Here is a 22,085-nt window from a genome sequence, read left to right as displayed (position 1 = left end):
AACATTTAGCATCCACTCATCTTCCCACTCCCAACAAAGACACCATTTCCCCCCATTCGCTTATAATTAATGAAACAAAGGAATTGTTTCTAAATTTTGTTAGCAAGTTTCTAATTCCTAAGGGGCAGTTTTGTTTCCTGGAATGAGAAGGAGTTTTAAAGCTGTATTTATATCTGCACTCTGGTTATGACTCCCTAATGAGAGCTTCATTACCTTTTTTTAGTTTTTCAAAATCTTGGTTTCCTTACCTGCAAGGGATTAAACCTAGCCATGTCGAACTAATTGTGGCAAAAATTTAATATGAACTATTGCCAAGGCCTCTACCATCTGAACTCCCACACTTTCTACCCATGAAATTAGATTCTATTTGAAATTTGGATCCACCCCGTAGAGTTGAAAGAGAGGAGAAAATCCAGAATACATATATGGAATGACCAAGAAAGACATAATTGAGCTGCCCTGGAACTAAGACAGTATTTTCTTCAACTAGGCAGAAAAGCAGCCCAAAATAGACACTAAGTCTAGTCACTGAGACCTCAAATGACATCCTTGTACCCCTGAATTGTGAAATATGTGCTGAAAATGTCGTATCCTCACCCTCCAGAATTCAAAAGCAAGGAAACAAGGAGAAACACTAAGAATTTATTTCATGATTAGGTATTTGACAGTGAATTTTACTCACTGGAAATGGAACCTATCCTTGAACCACACTTATTTTTTGACCTTGTTAAAAAAACTTCTTTGCAAGTTTTGGGAACAAATTATGTGTGAAAAGTGAAGGTAGCAAGTGTGCAATGTTTTCAGTCCATAATACAACAATACCTTGCATTGTTTTGGGGCTTTACAGAGTCCATGTTATACATATGAATTTGCTGAACCATGATAACATCTACATGAGGTAGGTATTATTGAGTTTACAGGTGAAGTACCTGAAACTTAGAGGTTAAGTAATATAGTAATATGTCCAAGGAAACACAGCCCAAGACAAAACTGGGATTCAAACCCAGGATCTCTGATACACATAATTTATATGTGTATAATTATATACATAATTTGTATGTGTATCACTCACCATAAAGAGAGATTAAGTAACTTTTAGTCAACTCACCAGAAGAAGAGAAAAATTATACCTTCAAACATATCTCTCCAATTTTTCCCTCGATATAGCTTGGAAACTGACTTCTTGACATATGAACCTTTTCATCTTTACGTAGATGCTGGTGATTGCTTCATTTTTGTAAAATTAATTTCAAATTATTATCCCTCTTTTTAACTTTTTCCCCATATTTTCAAATTGTGGCCAACAAAAAATTTAGCAGTATATAAGTCACAGGAAAAAATCTTTCAGTAGATTCTGTTGCTCTTGGAACTTCTAAGACAAGATGCTCATTTCATTCTTCCAAAAGTGAATAATTGAATGTGCTGACTTTAATCTAATGAACAATAATATGCAATCTGGTACATGATAGGTAGATTATTGAATTATCAGAATTGTACATAAATTTGGAATGATAAGGCAGATAATTACTGATAAGTATTTTGGATTTATATAATTTTCTTGTTGACAAAGCTTAAGTAGTTCAAAGTTTACAAATCAAATTTATTATAGTTGAGTCCTGACCATTTCAGAAATAAGTTAACTGAAATTCAGGCACATACACACAAACATTTTAGTACATTCTTAATAATAATTAAAAGTTACTCTCTGATTAAATGACTATTAGTTTATGATTCACCTTGTGTCTTCAATTTCAGCAGAGTAAAATGAGAAATTTTCCTTATAAGTAAAACCTGGCTATTCATAAAGGGGAATTTTTACTCATTTGATAATATAGTATGAAATGTTAAGACAGCACAACTTTGTGATTAAATGGAATAAGTCTGATCACACAATGGAAAAAAAAGAAATCAACACAAGGAAGAATGATGTATTTGAGAACATTTTTAATAAATAATGTGACAAAATTACTTTTCTGATTATTGGATTTTCAGTATGCAAAATTATGGCTAAAAATAAGAGGCTTCTTACATGAACATAATGAAAACATTAATCACATGGATTGTTCCCTTAGTACTGCACACCTTTTCTATGTAAATTTCAAATTATCTAAGTGAACACATTTAGTTTTTGGTTAACACCAGCTTTTTTTTTTTTTGTGGTTCAGTTTTGCTTGGCTTTGTTTTCTGGGGGAATGGCAGGGCTGGAAGGGGGGGTGGGTCAGGACTGATACCTATAAATGAATAAATGTACTTTTTTTTCCAAATAGCACCAATTATAAAGTCAATGAAATTTATATAACCAAAAAAAAGGGTCAAAAAAATCTACAGTCAGAGGACATCATTTGGCAATTCAAAGCAAGTGATGCCTCCATTTGAGCTTATAAGGAAATCTTTTAAGTTTAACCAATGGCCATAACAAACTTAAACCTTTTTTTCTTTAAATCCAGGAAAAGTAAGAACCGTTGCATTCATGGCCCACAATAAAGTATGCACGTTACTTCACCATCTGTCATCATTCAAATATTCCAAATACAAACATAGAGCATTAACAAAACAGGTTAAAAACGCTTCTCAACATTTTTTTTCAATAAGACAAAAAAGGTTAATAGTTACAATGGTTTACAAATAAAGTTTAGTGATTGTGCTTTTAAAACCAAAAAAAAAAAAAAAAAAGATTAAAAACAGTGCATTACAAAAACAAAAATCAAACTTCCTTAAGTGGCACTTCCGAAAGTTGAACTGACACTACCAGAAGGAATTCAGGCCAGTTAAGATGGGGATGTCCTTATTCAATTGGTCATTAAAAACATCCATTTGTTGGCAATATGCATTTATAATTGCTTTTTGATTGAAAAATAGAACAAAGTTTTTGCTAGGCTGACTTATGACAATGACTAGACAACCAGAGATCCAACTGGCTTACCCCTACTTATCCAAAAGTACGTTTGCAATAAGAATATACTTCAGCAATTGAAATGAAGACAAAATAAAGTACCACCAGGGGTTTCGAAGAGTATATATTTACAATGTTTCTACCCCCTTCAAATTGATTATGGTTTTCCTGCATTTGCTATGTATTTTTTTTTCTCCCTGCAGAGGGTGGTATGAAAGACTGATTTTAAAATCATGTTAAAATGAAGTTATGTTTTAGTTTGCATTAGCAGTTGGTTATAGAAAGATTATATCTTTAGAGCCCTTGATATGAAGTTGATTAGTCAACTCTGTATCTTTGATCAGTAAATTGACTTGCTATATAAGCAGTGCAATGCCATATCTCAGGGGCAAAATGCAAAAGAACTGTTTTGTTCTCTCCTGTTGGCTGATGACTGAGGCAAGAAGTCAAATACTTCCCTTGCCGGAAGCAAGGTGAAATGATTTGTTCCAACAGCGAGGGGAATAGGGAGGTTCTTCCTAGGGGTAGGGATCAAATAACAATGATAAAACCCCAATAAAATTTAAAAAACGGTATTCCAATAAGAGGAATGAAAACGACAATTTGTACACTCTGATTGCACTGAACATTTTATCTGGCGTCTTATGTCATCTGACACAAGGCATCTTGAGTGATAACTTTCACATTAGATCTCACAATCCTCTCTGGTTGTCTTCAGCTTTCAGTTTCCTGGAAGAGATAAGCTCCTGTTAAATTCGAAAATAAATCTTAGAGTGTTGTCCTACTTCATATTTATTTCATGCTTTTATTATTACATTGTTTCTTCATTCATTCCCTAGCACACACCGAAAAGTGCTCATGGCAACATATTCATACATCAACTTTAGCTGGTTTTGACAACAAATCCAGTAGTTTTCTAATAAGTACTAAACCGTGTTCCACCCAGTGTCTGGGGATTAGGAAGTGTGGTACGGGCAGAGGAACAAGAGCAGGCCAAGTTTTCTATCCCCCAGCCTCAACTCAACATGCTAGCTCAATTTTTACTGGTTTCAAGTAGCTGGTTGCCTGTATTGACTTTTTTGCCCTCAAAGGGCTCTTCTAAAAACCAAACAAAAACTAAACCAAAAACCTGAAAAATAACTTTTCTAACAGCATGTGCAAAAGGAAAGTCTTCTTATTCTAAACCTCAAAATAAAAATACATTGGGCATAACAGCAAATTCAATTAGACATACTTAATGATAATTTTTCATCTTCTATTATAAAAAGTTACAGTTTAACACTCTACTAGCAATCTGCTTGAGATAACATCTATTTGTAGGAAGAGGAATTTGTCCTCAGCTTATCTTTTTATTGAATGGTGAAAACACAGTCTTAAACACAGGAGATGATTTTATAATATGTGACTGCCAACTCTACCTTACAATACTATCTATAGATTCCAACAAAGGATGTCTTTGACTCAAGAAGTGTTCTCTATTTGGGAAGGTCAGTGTTAAGTATTAGGTTCCCATTTTCAAAACACTGAAGATGAAAGGTAATTGCCCAAATCATCCTGATTAATCCCAATGATCACTAGATGGCAGATAGTATAGGCAAAATACCCTCACTCACATCTTATAACTCTATCACTTTACTGGATTTTTATAATCTATTGTAACACTATGAATTACAATTATCTAGATCAATAGTTCTTATTCCCAAACAACATGTTTGTTATATAAATTTCCTATCTGAATATGAACCCTAATATCTAAAAAGAAACCATTATTACCATTTAAAACTTTGGAAGACATTTCAAGAAAAATCATTAAATTCTAAGACTTTCAATTGCTGTCATCACTAACAGGGTTTGTGATGAAATAGTAACATTTCTGTAGACTGATGAATGCTTTTAAACTTTGAGGTTTATATAAAAACTGGTCTAACACTGGGAAACTTGAAAAAAATTATAGATACCTCTAATTCTTCATTATTATCTTCTCTTTCATATCCTCCAAGAACTTGCATCTCTGCAATATTTCTTCGACCTACATTTGCTTGTTCTCTTTGTCTGCTTCCTGATCCTCTTGATGACATAGAACTTGAAGAACTAGGATCTCTGGGATTATTTGATGTCGGAAAAGTAGGTCTACAGTAAGGCAGAATATCCTCTGTGTAATGAAATATAATAAGCACATATGAGGCCCACTGTACATTTTCATTGTATAATGTATCACTATGTCTATAAATCGGAATGCAGAAACATTAGTGTTTCTGAGGAATAAATGAGGACATTTTATAACACAAATGAATAAGGCAATGAAAACAAAAATAACAACCCTGCTGTTTTCCTGTTAGTGGCTGTGATTTAGATCAATCCTACTCATAAGTTCTTATCTATCTCAAATTCATTTGAGATCAGCATCCGTAAAAGAGGGAAACCAAACCTGGAGTCAGACATGACTTCCAATCTATCCTTCACTATGTTATCTCCCATTATTTCAGGCTTTAGTTTCCACTTTTTGAAAAAAAAAAGTGATAATAGTGTCTACTAGGACACTAGGAGTTGTTAGTGTTGATGTGAAAACACATAAGATATTGTAGTATGTCCCTATGTAAACTAAGAAGGAATTAATAGGCATTGATAGGAAAAAAAAAAATCCCAGTTTTACTGAACCATAACAGTCAAACCTGGATTCACTCCCTAGATACCAAGATGCCAACCTCCATTTCAACATCATATTTACATTGTGGAATCCTGAATCTGAGAAGCCTGACATCGTTGCTAGCTTCAAAAATCAAGCCACTCCTGGTAACTGCTGTCTCCTGAATTACTATCTCCGTATGCTTTAAATTTGGTGATGCTTCTAATGTTGCATCCTTCAACGGCTCACTTCTCTCCAAAGCCTGTCCAGTCTAATCTTTGGACATCAAACACATCCAATCAGTGCACAGCAAAACAAAACCAAACCCTTCCACATGCCCTTTTGTTCTCCTTCCCCAAAAGCTTCCTCTACCGTCCACATGGCCTGAATGAAATCTGATCTCCCAGGGAGTCTACACTGAAGTTCCTCACAGTGGAAGAAGGGAAGCTTGCTTTCAGGTGACCAACACTAGCTATAAATCATTGCTCCTCCACCCTTGAACAAAAAACACCCTACTCCCGTGAGGGCCAAGCAGTGGCGTTATGTAACCTGTATGGTCCTCTTTGATGGTACTTCTCTCCTGTTGTATTCATCACAACTTTCATTCCTGGTCCAAACTTCTGATTCTCTGGTGTTTCAGATTCCATGCGGATCACTAGACCTGCACCGAGCTACCTTCATGGAACTTGGCCCTCTGTGACCTTCAGCTTCTGTCTCTGCTTCATGCAATTTTTTCTACTGAGCTTAGTTTTTGACAAACTACATCATGATAAAATATCTCTTTGGTTAAAGACTTTCCCCTTAAGCCGGTGCTCTACATGCATCGATAAATCTATCACTACTGATAGCTTAGCATAGCTTCTTGAAAAGTAATCTGGACTCGGTATTGGTCATTACAACTCCCATTCACTCTGCATCTCACTGAAATCTACTTATGCCCACATTACTATGGGGAAATGAGAAAATTCCCTGTTGACTTTAATAATGCTAATCATGTTTCAATCCTTAAGTCTCTAGACTAATCACGGCCCTTCTTCGGAAAACCACAGCCAATGTAAACATTACTAGTCTCAGCTCCTACTTCTCCCCTCTTCCTGGCCTGTCTTTTTATGCAGTGCCTCTTAAATATTGGTGTCCTTCTTGCCGTTTTCTGCTTTTAGTTCAGTGTGTGTGTGTGTGCATAAAAACTTTTGTTTCCACTTACTCTGGGCAATTTCATCCATTCTCGCAGACTGTACTTTTTCTAGAGTACAGCTGCCATGAAGGCAGATACTTGGCTTTGTGTATTGATAACCTCTCACCTAGACATACAATAGCTTACTGATGCATGAGACTAGTGCTCAGGCAGGGCTGGTGCACTGGGATGAGCCAGAGGGATGGGATGGGGAGGGAGGTGGGTGGGGGGATCGGGATGGGGAACACATGTACACCTGTGGCTGATTCATGTCAATGTACAGCAAAACCATGACAATATTGTAAAGTAATTAGCCTCCAATTAAAATAAATAAATTAAAAAAAATAAATATTCTGACTGAATAAATGGGTGGCTTTGCTGTTTCACCATGGTGAGTTATTAATGTATATTTCCTAAAGTCTGCCCAGTTGCCTCCTTTTGAGGGCCCCTCAAACTCCACAGATGGAACACTGACGTCACCATGTCCACTCCTCTCAGATTTCGTCCCCCTCTGCATTCCTTAATGTAGTTAATGGCATCACTAACCTTTAGGATACCTTAGATAGAAAGCTGGAATTATTTTAATATCTTCTCTCCTTTCCAACAACCTTCCCATAACCTCTTAAATGAACCTTTCCCACACACTCAGATATATAACATGTAAGGATGATTTTAACTAAAAAGTTTCTTGAATACTCCCCCTCAGTCATCCCTGCTCCCACAGCCTGGTTTATATTCTCCATGTCTCTTCTGAGGTTGTAAATATCTTCTAACAGGTCTCTGCTTCTTGAGTTATTTCCCTCTAAACGTGCTTCACTCAGCTACCTTCCTTTTAGAGGAACTACAGGGTCTCCATGAGGTAAGCTTACATTGATCTCAAGAGCTTCATCCTCACCACTTTTACTCCCTAATAACACTGAATTTCTTATATTCTCCTCAATGTACCTCAACTTCTCATTCTGACTTTCTCTGCCAAAACTATCCATCCACTCTTCTTACCCAAGTGAAATTCCACCCTCCCGAAAAGTCAGCTTATGGGTCATTTCCACTAGGAAAGATCAAGAAGTCTTTCTTTATATTCCATCACTCACAAGACTAGGCTAATTTTCCCTTCTCTGGACTCTCAAGTATCATGACACCATAAACATTATATCAAATATGGGTATATCTGTGAATAAAGATTACCTGTCTCCTTCTCTGACTATAAGCTCCTTGAGGTCAAGGTTCACATTTACACATAAATTTCAGGACTAGTACAATGCTTCATAACACTGTAGATGTTTGATATATGTAGAAATAAATTGAACTAACTGAGGTAAACGTCAGCAAAAAGACCAGACATTGAAATCTAAAAGACCACTCTCCTTAATTAAAAATAACCATTTGTTACAGATGTAATTCAGAGAGCCTCTCTAATTATAAATAGCAAAAACTGAATTATGAAAGTTAAAATTACAGGAATGTACAGAAATGATAATTAAAAGACACAAAAACAATTTCATGTTTTTGTTTTAATTTTACACACACCAAAATCATTCTGAGTTGTTAAATATTCCCCTAAAGAATTGAGCTTACTCTGGAGAAGTGTTGCCTGTGAGTAGCAAATTGGTCTGTACTTTCAGGTCAGATACAAACCTCATAAGTTATATTGTGACATTTGATTTATGAATGACTACTCGGAGTGTAATTGTGAAAAGTTAGAAGTTCAGATCACCTTGGCTTTAATGATAAAAATAAGCACAGTTTCTCAAACTTCAGATTACAGTGATGTAGCCAAGTAATCTGTGGTTATATAGTGGAGGCATCTGTGCAAAACACATAACTTCACCATCACTTCATTGCTGAGTCCATGCCAGAGTGAGGAGTTTAGACTTCCATCACAGAAGGAAGTGAAACTGTCCTCTATATTGAAACAAAGTTGCTAATGACCAGATGCCCATAATGAACAGAACAGACTGATGTCCAATCTTATCAAACTGAAGCTTTGAAAATGGTTGTAGTTAAAGTGCACTCACAGCTTTCTCAGATTCATTTCCCCATCACTCTTTCCTGATTTCTTCATCAATTACCTTCTTTTCTTGTATCTCTTCTGCCTAAATAGGTTCTTCTCCTCAGTCTATGGTAATGTTCAAATATCTTAACCTAAAAACATTTCCAAAGATTCTGCCTTCCTGTCAAATTTTATCTTGACCTCTCTCCTTCCTAACCTTCTGCAGAGAGCCCATACTTATCATCTCCCTTCCACAATTTTCATTTACTTTCCAGACCCTACAGTTGAGATACTATAGTGACTATTTGATTTAAAAAGTTAAATGGTGGTGGTGGTTTAGTCGCCAAGCCTTGTTCAACTGTTTGCGATCCCATGGTCCACAGCCCCCCAGACCCCTCTGTCCATGGGATTCCCCAGCCAAGAACACTGGAGTGGGTTGCCACTACCTTCTCCAGGCGATCTTTGGGATCCAGGGATCAAATTCACGTCTCCTACATTGGCAGGCAGATTACCACTGAGCCACTTGGGAAGCCCTCATCCTTTTAAATACCACCCACAAAAAACATTTTGTAAAATCTCTGTGTCCTTCACCCATTCTCCCACCCTACCCCCAATCACATCCAACTTTCACTTCTGGGCCATTTTATATTCCTTCCCGTCTTAAAACTTCCTTCTCCATTATTTCCAGGATACTTTTCTTTCTAGTTTGAATGGTTTGATTACTTTGTATCACTGGGCTGATTCCACCTCAGTTTCTGTACAGAATGTTCGTTTGTATGTATGAATGTATTTATTTTCACTGAAGTATAGTTGATTTACAATACTATATTAGTAGCATATAGTGACTCAAAGTTATTACAAAGTATTATAAGATAATGGCTATATTCTCTGTGTTATTATAAGGTAATGGCAATATTCTCTGTACTGTACAATATGTTCTTGTAGCTTATTTATTTTGTATGTAGTAGTGTGTACCTCTAATTCCCCATCCCTGTCTAGTCCCTCCCCCATTTACTTTCACCACTAGTATCTTTTAATCATCATGCAGTATCCTTACAGTCATCGCTGTGGTGTGCTGGAGAGAGCTTACATGTTCATACAAGGGTCTTACCCATCTCCTCCTAACTCCACATTCTCTGATTTCATATTAGTCGCTTGAAAGCAGCTATTTTGGATGTAATTACACAACAGAAGTAAGCAAATAGCCACAAATTAGGGGCTGATTCTGTTTCCTTCCCAGAGAATTGATTGTTAAACATTATCCACTACATCACTGCTGATAATTTAGCTTTTGTAATTCAAACAATTTTCACCTCTGTGTTGCTGAGGTGAACAACATCCATTCTCTACCTACAACCTTTCTCCTGATCTTTAAACTTAGTTCTCTAAATTCTTACTGAATTTTTTCATTTCTATGTTCTTGTCAGTACCTTAATCCATTCATAACTAAAGTTATTTTCCATAAGGCTTTTATCCTTTTCCTCAGTTTTTACATTGTTCAATACAATTATGTTGTATAGTCATGGAGAGCCATCTAATTAACATTTGAATAACTTTTTTACTCTCTTAGTTCATTTTACTTTTTTACATTCAATTAGTCACCAAGTCCTATAGGATCTCTCTCTGAAATGCCTATATTGGCTGTTTCTCTTTTTAATTTGCACAACTATTTTAATTCAGTGCTTTCATATTTTATACCTAGATTATTTTGCAAGGTTCTGATACCTTCAGCCATCCAATTCCAGACTCCTCCTTCACTATAGAGTTCTGTCAGTTATTTTTTTAAGCAAGAAAAAAAAATTTTTTTTTCATTCTTATTTTTAATTATATAATTTCTTGATTAAACTTTCTGCTGGCTCACCACTGTCCATATCATTAGTCCCAAACTCTTCAAAATAGTATTCCTGGCCTCCCCAATCAGGTTCAACCACCTTTCTAGTTTAATTTTTGCCATTTGTCCCTGGCCCCAAGCATCCAGCCTAACTGAAAACTGGAATTCACCAAACGGTCATTTTCACATTTTCATGTTTTTTCTCTATTTATTTTCTTTGTCAGAAATCTCCTCTTCCCTTGTAACTTGTATAAATCATGCTTTCCTTTAAACTTCAGCTAAATTGGCACCTCTTCAAGGAAGACTTGCATAATATCATGTATTAGAACTGATTGTGTTCAAATTACCTGGGTGCATACCTGTCTCCTCCAATAGAGAGCGGCTTTCTGAATCTTACCCTTGGTACCTGATCCTAAAGAGCCTTAACTGTGCCACGCACACATGTCCAATCTGTATGCATGGGATGCTTGCCTAAAGAAGTACCTTGGATGAGATGAGTCTTTGCTGGTGGAAGGTCTCGTTTGGCTGCCTTGTTTCCTCGTCCTTTCCCATCATTTGGCTGTTCCTGTGCTTCTCTGGGATCACCTGGATTTGGTCGCATATCGGCAACTTGTCGTCCATCCAATACTTCCCTCCCCTTGTAATTGCCTCCTTTTCTATCTGACGATCTGTCTGTTCTTGCTTCTATAGAAGGGAGTTTTGGCACCATCACGGGTCGGACCTCCAGCTGGGCCTTGGATTGGGCGGTGGGTGACTTGATAGCAGGAGGTGGCACAGGGGGAGGTGGAAGATCTGCAAAGAAATATTTAAAATACTGTGAAAGTTTGCCATTTCTAAATTTGTCAATATTAATGTTACCATTAGAGTCACGTTCAATTGTGAAATAATAATCTTAAAAGAAGTGAACAACTAAAGACAAGCAAAGAATAAGAAGACTAACAATTTTAATGTACTCTTGTTTTCATTTATTTGGCAGTCTTTACCAACTGATGCACCAGGGAAGCTTCACGACTGCAGTGGGTAGCCTATTCCCTCTCCAGGGAATCTTCCCAACCCAGGAATTGAACTGGAGTCTGCCTTCACTGCAGATGGATTCTTTCCACAGTGAGCTACCAGGGAATCCCTTATCTGGCAGAGGAATATTGAATCATATAGCTGGGACTCAGAGATTAGCTAGTTTGGGGATGGCTAATATGGATATATATAGCTATAGCTTTTTCTCCCCCAAACATGGCAGATCTTCCTAATTGATTTCACTGTAATGTTGCTGATCCCAGACGGATATCTTTACTCTTCAGGCAACCACTTCAGATTGATTGAGGTTGGCACTTGAGTTGAGACCTCTTTGCCATCCCTAATCTAACTGAATCCCTTCTCATTTTGTAGATAGGGAAGTTCAAACACAAAGATCTTGAGTTATTTTCCAAACCTAAAGCTAAATATAATCAGAATCAGGGCTAATGCCCTCAGATTCCTAACTTCTTTATACTACCATTTCATTCTGTTGCATCTTCACAATCTACCCTTCATTGGTGTGGTCTCTGCACTTTGTAATATGCACTCACAGGTTTTAAACTAGATAATCACTAATATACACATAAGTTAATTTTTACCTATCTATAGTTATCTGTTAATATATTACAAATAATTGGATATTATATATAACAACACTTCTCATTAGACATACTTAAAAATTAAAGTAGGCATATAATTTTATATCTAGAAAATTTATTTTAAGTGGCACTATTTTTTTTTAAATGGCTCCTAGGTACACTCCAGGGGAAAGAAATACATAACCTAGTAATAGTTGATAAGTTAGTAGAAGAATATGAACAGATTCTAGTTTTAGTTTGTTCTGGCTGTAGTATGGAGGATGAATTAAAAGGAACATCTTAAATCCAGGAGGCTAAAATATTATTTTAAAATCTCAGTAAATAATGATAGGAGATAGAATTGTACTGGTGACTTTCAGATGGAGAGTAGATGTGCCTGAGAGAGTTTAAGGAATAAAAATCAATATTATTTAACGATCAATGGAAAGCAGCAGGGGAAGCAAGTATGTGTGTGCAGTTGCTCAGTCCTGTCCGACTCTTTGTGACCCCACGGGCCACAGCCCGCCAGGCTCCTCTGTCCATGGAATTTCCCAGGGAAGAAGACTGGAGTGGGTTGTCATTTCCTCCTCCAGGGGATCTTCCCAACCCAGGGACTGAACCTTAGTCTCCTGTATTATAGGTAGATTCTTTACTACTGAGCTGCCAGGGAAGCCCCAGGAGACTATTCATGAGGTAACTCTTAAGATTTTTGCCATAGTGAACAAGTTGGATGAGGAATGCAGGGATGAGAAAGAGACGGTTTGCAAAGGAAGAGCATGAGTTCTGTTTCAGAAAAAGTGAACAGGAAGAACTTCTGAAGTATCCAGGCAGATATCTACAGGAGGTTGTTGTATATAAAATCTGCATTTCATGGGAGGTCAAAACCAGAGATCAAGAGACTTGAGAAGTATCAGCATATTTTTTCTTTAGTCATGACTTTAGAAATGGTAATGCTGTCATATTCTATGTGATATTAACAAAACAAATCAACTAAAACATGAATAGGGCATGCATTAATAGTAAATGTTTAGTATTACAAAAGTAAGCTTTTCCACAGAAAATATACATGGGAAAAATTCAAAAGTATATAAAAACTTGGAAATATAACCCTTCATATGTCCCCACCTTCATTTCAAATCCTCAATATTGATGCAGAGGTAATTAGTCTGAATGGATGTTTATAGATCATCCCACAAATTATTTATGCATAGAAAGCAAGGCTGCCAAGTTGCATAATTCCAAGGAGTACCATTCACACTAGAAACTATGTAAAATGGCCATATCTGGGGTTTTGGGGCATGCATGTCTGCTCACCAAGATATGAAAGTCTTCCTTCCCTGGTAACATAAAATAATTGTACTTTTTTTCACCTAAATGTGTAGTTGTATACATTTCCATATAAAAACACATAGCTTTACCTCTTCTGATGAAAAGTTTGTATATTGTTCTACTTTATGAATATATCATTATTTATACAGTAAATCCCAACAGAGGAATATTTGTTTCCAGAGATATTACTACTATTGACAATGGTCCAGTGACTATTATTTATATATATTAGCATAAAAATTCTTGAATATTAAAATCATGCCTTGAAAATTCATAATATAATAGCAAATTACAGGGTTTAGCAAGCATCAGTTTTAATCTAGTGTTTCTCATTCTTGGTGTTTTTTTTTTTTTAAAGAATTAATCCTTTTCTTTTGTTCCTTCTGTGTATTCTTGCCACCTCTTAAGTAGATATGAGATTTTAAAACTAATTTTATTTTGACTTTATGTGCCATATAACTAAGGCATTAGAATTCATTGTATTGGTCTCTGAATGCATAAATTTTGAGATATCATCTTACTTCCAGCTGTTTTACTTAGGACTCCATCATTAAAACTGGTCAGACTGTTACTTGCATACTGCTGTTGTTAATTCTCTCAGTTCATCATGTTCTCTTTTTATGTAAAAAATAAATCTAGGAAAATTAAAAGCTTTTTATCTTAAAACATAAACTGCCATTGTCACTGGTGATGATTTTCCTCCTTTAACAACATTTTTTTTAAAACAACATTTTAAAAATAGTTGTTGTTGTTCAGCCTCTCAGTTGTTTCCCATGGACGGCAGCACACCAGGCCTCCCTGTCCTTCACTACCTCCCAGAGTTTGCTCAAAGTCATGTCCATTGAGTCAGTGATGCCATCCAACCATCTCATCCTTTGTCGTACCCGTCTCTTCCTGCCTTCAATCTTTCCCAGCATCAGGGTCTTTTTCAATGAGTCAGCTCTTTGCATCAGGTGGGCAAAGTACTGGAGCTTCCTCTTCAGCATCAGTCCTTCCAATGAATATTCAGGGTTGGTTTCCTTTAGGATTGACTGGTTTGTTCTCTTTGCAGTCCAAGGAACTCTCAGGAGTCTTCACCAACACCACAGTTTGAAAATATCAGTTCTTTGGCACTCAGCCTTCTTTATCATCAACTCTCGCATCCATACATGACTACTGGAAAAACCATAGCTTTGACTATATGGGCTTTTGTTGGCAAAGTAATGTCTCTGCTTTTTAATACCCTGTCTAGGTTCTTCATAGCTTTCCTTCCGAAGAGCAAGCATCTTTTAATTTTATGGCTGCAGTCGCAGTCTGCAGTGATTTTGGAGCCCAAGAAAATAAAGTCTGTCACTGTTTCCACATCTATTTGCTATGAAGTGATGGAACCAGATGCCATGATCCCCCTCATTCACTACTTATTTGTGAAAAATAACCCAAAAGAGAAAAAAGACAGATTGTACTGTGTGACTTAAAGTGAAGAGACCCAAGGCTGAGCTGTTCTAAGTTCAGACTGAACCTGTGACTGGGAATGGGAGAAAAAAAGTTAAATTCAGAATATACCTGGAAGCAGAGGGAGTGAGTGACTACAGACTCATTTCTGCACTATCTTCTTGCTACAAACTCAGACTGGATTGCAAACACAGCTTATCAGGAAGCTGATGACTTCCATTACCATCAAATCATAAAATGTCTGGGCTGATCAGATATCAAAGCTGATTACAGTATCATAAGATCATACAAAGTCTTGGGAATCTATGACTCTTGAGACAAAATCCATTACCAGATGCTCTATATAGATGCTATCTATAATAGAGGTAGAAAAAGAAGAGAATCTGATGGTAACTTTAAGAGTTCAAGCTTACTGTATATAATTGCCACTATATATAATTAACAGAGGGGAATGATGGTAGGTGTAATTTCTAATATAAACATTACCAAATTTTTTTTTAGGTATCACAAAATAAACACTGAGTCAAATCAGGAATTATCATAGTATAAACAATTTTATATTTCATAAAATAATAGTACTTTCAGGTAATTCATACCACTAATAGCACAAACTGGGTTTAAAAAATGGGATCATGGAACTCATATATATGTGTAGTCTCTTTCTTTATACAATTGTATAAACACCATTCCTTATTCAAGACTCTCTAAATACCAATATAATGCATGTAAAGTAATACAAAAGAGCATAAACATGGAGACAATTCTGCCGGCATTCACTCACTACGGAGATTTAGCCCTCTATTTACATAACTGTTAATAGTCCCAAGACCTTGTGCTCAATGATATATCGAGTCAAAACAAAATCATTCCAAAGAGGGTGAATTTATAATTTATGAAAAGTAGAGCTGTAGAAATGATGTAGATTTGTTTTTTAAGTACGTAAACGAATCAGGAGGGGTTGCAAAGAGGTGGAAAGAATCTATTAGAAGGTCCTCGAAATGCACTTATGCTTGGCTTTAACTCAATAAAAGTCTGACTGATCAATATTCATATATTTGAATGCTGCCCTGTATCTGGGTGAAAGCAGCAAATATGAAATAAATAAAGAGTTAGATTCTGCCTGTCAGTATTCTACAGCCTGCAGTCCTCCACTTTACAATGATAACTCGCGGGGTGGCTACGAGACCCAACATTTACCTACAGCACAAGGTAGGCTACAGTGCCATGAATGAGGGGCTGGTGGGCTGATATGGGCTCAACTGTGTCCCCTCCAAGGTTCATATGTTGAAGTCCTAACCCCCAGCACCTCAGAATGTGACTTGTACTTGAAGACAGGATCTTTAAGGAAGCAGTTAAGTGACAGTGGGGTCCTCAGAGTGGGCCCTGATCCCATCTGACTGGTGTTCTTAAAAGAGAGGGCACATAACGTTCACAGAGGGAAGACCCAAGTGAAGACATGGGGAGAAGGCGGTCACCTATAAGCCAAGGAGAGAGGCTTCAGGAGCAACCAGCCCTGCCAACACCATGAGCCTGAACTTCTAGCCTCCAGGGCTCTTAGGAAATACATTTCCGTTGCTTAAGCCACCTATGGTTTTTCCAGTAGTCATGTATGGATGTGAGAGTTGGACCATAAAGAAAGCTGAGCACTGAAGAATTGACGCTTTTGAATTGCGGTATTGGAAAAGACTCTTGAGAGTCCCTGGGACTGCAAGGAGATCAAATCAGTCCATCCTAAAGGAGATCAGTCCTGAATATTCAATGGAAGGACTGATGCTGAAGCTGAAGCTCCAAATCTTTGGCCACTTGCGAAAAACTGACTCACTGGAAAAGATCCTGATGGGATGCTGGGAAAGACTGAGGGCAGGAAGAGAAAGGGATGACAGAGGATGAGATGGTTGGATGGCATCACCAACTCAGTGAACATGAGTTTGAGCAATATCTAGGAGTTGGTGATGGACAGGGAGGGCTGGCGTGCTGCAGTCGCAAAGAGTCAGACATGACTGAGTGACTGAACTGAAGCCACCTAGATAAGGTGGCTTAACCAAGGATTATGACAAGGATCATCAAAAATTACTCTTTATCAGTTCAGACACAGATCTATCAGTTTAGGTTCTTTTTTTTTCCTTATAGAGGTCACAAAAAGTCTGTAAAGGAAACTGATAATTTGAACAAAATGTACAAAGATGCTGCATGCTCAAGACTGATACAGCATATATTGAAAACAGTTCACATAAGAAATCTATTGACAATAATCAAACACATCCATCATAATTGATTCAATCATCAAAATCCAAAAATGAAAAAAACCTCTCCATGTCTTATTGATATATTTCTCATTTTTCACAACTGGCAGCTCCTTAAGTTCATTCTCCTCCCTCCCCTCTTTCTTCTTTAATAACTTTAAAAATTGCATTTGCCATAGAGATTCTTCATGAAATGAATTATGAATTTTTTTCAAAACCAAGAAAATGATTTCTGATAAAATGACTTTTCTTTCCATACTATAATCACTACTACCTAGATATGTGTATTTTTTATTTGGCACATTATGAAGAAAAGATTTCAGTTATTCAAGATGCATTATGGAAACGTACAAAATAGTACATAGTTCTATTTTTTTTTCTTTACCAAATCAGAAAACATCCAGAATTAAATTCAAGACTTGTTAGTAAAATAAGCATAACTCAATGACAGATGGTTATCAAAACACTAAAAGGAAGTTAAAGCTAGTGTTTAACCATTTTGTCTATTTTTGTGACTTACAGAAAATAATTAATGGCTTCTACATTGTGGTGTATATTATGACTATTCTGTATAATCATATGTAAAATGAACATTTAGAAATTTAAATAATATTTCATATTAATATGGCTTTTTGGTTTTACAAATATTTTAGCATATTTCTTTGGTATTTCTGAAACTAAAAATAACTTGGTTGCTTCATCATTCAATTTAATAGCTATTATTCAGGGATTAGTTAGAATTTATATTTAATTATTAAACACTGAAATAAATGCTACAGAACATGCAGTGATGAATATAGATCACAATTTTCAAGCATATTATAATTTATAACTGCAATGCTATGCCCTCTAACTGACATATTTACATTATTTAAAGCATTTCTAAAAGCATCACTCAATGCCAGAAGCCCCTCAAAACAAGTATAAATAAGAAGTAGAAAGAGTTACACAAAGCTTTAGGCCAGATTTTCTCTCTGATGTATTCAACCTAGATGCATTCACATCAAGGTGTGATGTTTGACCAGTTTTTCTGTTAGGAGCAGTCTCTTCTAGATAATAAAAACTGATAGAACAGCTATAAAACTTGTAAAATGCCATTATAGGGGTCCCATAAATGTAAAACTGCCAATAGAGTTTGCGGATTTATACCTAGTTTTCGTCCCTTCACAGAGGCAAACATGCTCAAAGCCATTATAATCACCCCTCAAAATCAGATAATAATCTGACAGCTCAGTTTCCCTGACAAAGGGGTCCCAGGCAGGATCCAGGAGGCCCAGGTGTGCTGCGTCATGCCAGTATTTAATGCAGTCTAATATCAGATAGATGCTAGCGAGAGAAAATACTCTGAATAAAAGTACAGATAATAGCATGGACAGCCACTCATTGCAAAATTACTTGTGCTCATCATGCTGCGAGCTTTGTATTAAATTTTTTCTGTCAAGTGGCAGGAATCATGGGGAGAAGTGCCTCAGAAAACCCTCCTTGTAACCTTGGATAAGGATCTATAATATTAGGCTTTCATATGATAATGGCAAATGATGCCCTTTTTGAAAAATTGCTGACTGGTAATGAAAGTTCTAATCAGATTGTGGTTAGAGGGGACCAGGAGGTGGAAACGGTGCCTGTGACAACCTCCTTCCCCCCTCCCCTTTAGTAAATTTAGCAAACCTGACAAGATGGGTGAGCCTGAGAGAATTTATCTTACATGAATTTCCAACAAAGCCCTTGAGGTTGTTTTATAAAACGAGAAGGTGGCGGTTTAATAAATGCCGGGCCACCTGAGGCACTTTCATTAAAGGCTTTCTCTAGACAACATCACAATGTTTGCGCTATTCGCCTATGCTCCCTCTCGAATATAAACCTTGCCTCTTCAGTGACAGCGGAGACTGTATGTGAAGGCATGAAGGAAGATGATTCCATATGCCTTTTGGTGCACACACTCTTAGTAAGACCACTATAGTTAGACTCTATATTCAAATGAGTTTACTGTCTTCTATTTGAATGCAAAATTCTCCAAGAAAAAAAAAAAGTGAGGACATTGTGGAAGAGTTATCAGTGATGAAGATTAATCCCAAGCCATGACTTCAACTACAGTAATATCTACTTGTTTAAAACTATATAATAACCTTTTAAGAATATTAAAAGTATTATCCTTTGTTTTCACTTCCTAACTAACCCACTTACTAGAAAACTGCAGGGACTTGAGATGCCTGACAAGATATGGAAGTTGATCATTCCTCTAAGTAACATGAGGCTTACTGTTAATGAATTTTTAATGCAATTTCTAATGTCAGTGGGTGCATTTTCAAGTCAGAGAGAGCCAGGGTAAAGAGGTAAGATTCATGGATGTTTTCATCCATTTCAATGGACTCACCATCTGTGTAGGCTTCTCTGCGCACATGTCCTGGCTGGTGTTTTTGTTTCTTGGCTGGTCTGGCCTTCTGTACTAGCGCAGCACTCATGTTGCTGTCTGTAGAAACAGGACTTGTGGGTCTAGGGCACTGGGATGCATGGAAATGGCAGCGGCCTGAGAAAAAAACCAGAGCCAAACAACAATAGAGTTTAATTTAACAGCAATAATCAAAATAAAACATTAAAACTAGAAATATCCCTATTTTTAAAAAAAAGCCTTAAATTATTTTAGTAAACAATGCTGAGTTGCTTCAGTCGTGTCTGACTCTGTGCAACCCTATGGACTGGAGCATGCCAAGCTCCTCTGTCCATGGAATTATCCAGGCAAGAATACTGGAGTGGGTTGCCATGCCCTCTTCCAAGGGATCTTCCTCAGTGGCTCAGCAGGTAAAGAATCTGTCTGCAGTGAAGGAGACACAGGAGACGTGGGTTCAATTCCTGGGTCAGGAAGATTCTTGCCTGAAAAATCCCATGGACAGAGGAGCCTGGCAGGCTATGGTCCATGGGTCGCAAAGAGTTGGACACGACTGAGTGACTAAACTTATCCTAGTAAACAATAAGTTTTTTGTTATGCTGCTTGAGCTATCCACTGGAAAAAATACCCCAAAAGTATTTTCATGTTCTTTTTTTTTAAGCCTTGGTACTTTTATTCTGCTAAAGTTCTTGATACCTAGGCATTAAAGAAAAACATTGTAACTATTTTTGCAGCTACCATCACTAAATTGTGATTGTTAAACAAAACTATTAGTTAAATTTTTACAGAATATATCCAATGTCTGTTTCTTTCTCAAAAGGAATAGCCAGAGCCCTTAAGAAATTCATGTTCAAAGAATAAACAGTACAAAATACATCCCTTATTTTAATTAAATATGTTTGTGCCCTTTTCTGAAGACAGACTCCTAAATTTGAGTACATTCTCAGGTATTCTTTCTTATGGTGGCCTAAAATTTAGCTAGCTCACATACTTAGACCATCTAAAATGACTCACACCCCTGTTCTCTTAAAAGATATTTATTTGCTGCTTCTGGATATTTAAAGTGACCCCTCCAGAGACTTCTATGTTTTTTGGTGCTGGTGTAAGTAGTTTTTCATCATTTTGATCTTGGAGGGACAATATTCACAGGTGATAAGTGAACCTGATAATCAGACATGGTACTTTGCTGTGCTCTCAGATTCTCTGGCTTTCTTACAGAGACATAATATAACAGCACAGAATATTTACTCCATAAAGGCAATGGAGATCTACTGGCCCTACCCTTGATCTTCCTTATTTTGGTTTCTTGAAATCCCAGAGATTCAAATGCAGAACTTTCTGTTGTACCACAAGAAAGTTCAGAGAGACCAAGACAACATGTGCTCTGGCTATAAACAATAGCAGTCACAGAAAGTAGAATCAACACATTTACAGGTGATAACTGAAGCATTAAATAATAGATATTAATGTGGCCCAGTGAGAAACAATGTGATTGGATTATTCATTCACATTAACTTCAAGCCATATGATAAAGCAGCACCCTTTCAGGAAGAGAACCTTTTAATAGGCAGACTCCAATGCATGTTTCGTTCATTATAATCATGAGCTAAATGAAAGTCAGCAGAGCTACTAAATTACAATACAATGAAATATTAAACCAAACTCTCTTTAGCTATGATGGAGACTATTACAATTAAAGTTACATATCCATGAAAAGAGAGAATTAGGGCTGAGACTGAACCCATTTCTCATTCTATTGTGTAAGGCCATCTACTGCTCATAGACCCTGAGGCATGAGGTCGTTTACAGATGAATTTTCAAAATTATTTCTATGTCTCGTTGATTCAATGAACTGAAAAACACCCTTAATGCAATATGAAAGCAGTAGTTTCAGATGCTTAATTTCATGTACTTATTTTTTTACAGAAGATTAAAAAATAAGGAGAAACAAAAGCTATATATAAAGTCAGATGTTATTTATTAGGAACCATAGATTGGTTTGCATATTATTTTACTATATGCAGCAGCTCCTAGGGGAAAAAAATGAAAACTGGTTTAATATCATCAAGTGTAGGCCTGGCTGAAATAAGTATGCATTCTACAACAATAGTTTGAGAGATATTAGACATATTTTTTTTCCTACAACATATTCTTGATTAATAATATACAGAAAAAAAGCTTTATGAAGTGAGTTAAATTTTCTTTGAATATATTCTACAAGGCTAAGAAATAATGACCAATCCAACATCTAAAGAGAACATGGAAAATTCTCTTGGAACATGGAAAATAACTGCAACAATGTGATAGCTACTAAGCTAAGAAAAAAATAAAATAATAAGAAAACAACTATTGATCTGCTATGATAGTCTTTACTTTCTCAGAAATGTCTCTCTTTCTTATTGATCACATTATTTTTACTCTATTTGTATATTCTGAGTTACCAGAAATATACACATATATTGAACATGTATAGGAATATATTCCATTTTACATAAATTAAAATCATGTGAAAAATATATACTTAGAAATTTTTTTGTTTCTCATACTATTTACTTTCTAAACAAAGATGGGAGTAGGAAATAAGAGAATT

The 22,085-nt window shown here is 36.3% G+C and overlaps 1 protein-coding gene across 1 annotated transcript in view; it reads right to left on the bottom strand.

Moving 5' to 3' along the window:
- Positions 1-1,939: 1,939 nt before the first annotated feature.
- The window catches only part of ROBO1 (roundabout guidance receptor 1), a 444,051-nt gene continuing 423,905 nt past the window's right edge, over positions 1,940-22,085 (bottom strand). Inside the window, exons 26-29 of the mRNA XM_065913546.1 lie at positions 19,484-19,636; positions 10,998-11,306; positions 4,852-5,045; positions 1,940-3,639 (exon numbers count right to left, since the gene is read on the bottom strand). Coding sequence (XP_065769618.1) covers positions 3,586-3,639; positions 4,852-5,045; positions 10,998-11,306; positions 19,484-19,636 — 710 coding nt within the window. The 3' untranslated portion in view covers positions 1,940-3,585. The remainder of the gene's footprint in view (positions 3,640-4,851; positions 5,046-10,997; positions 11,307-19,483; positions 19,637-22,085) is intronic.

The sequence above is a fragment of the Muntiacus reevesi genome, chromosome 21 (assembly GCF_963930625.1).
Source record: "Muntiacus reevesi chromosome 21, mMunRee1.1, whole genome shotgun sequence".
Classification (NCBI taxonomy): domain Eukaryota; kingdom Metazoa; phylum Chordata; class Mammalia; order Artiodactyla; family Cervidae; genus Muntiacus; species Muntiacus reevesi.
This window is presented reverse-complemented; position numbering and strand designations above follow the sequence as displayed.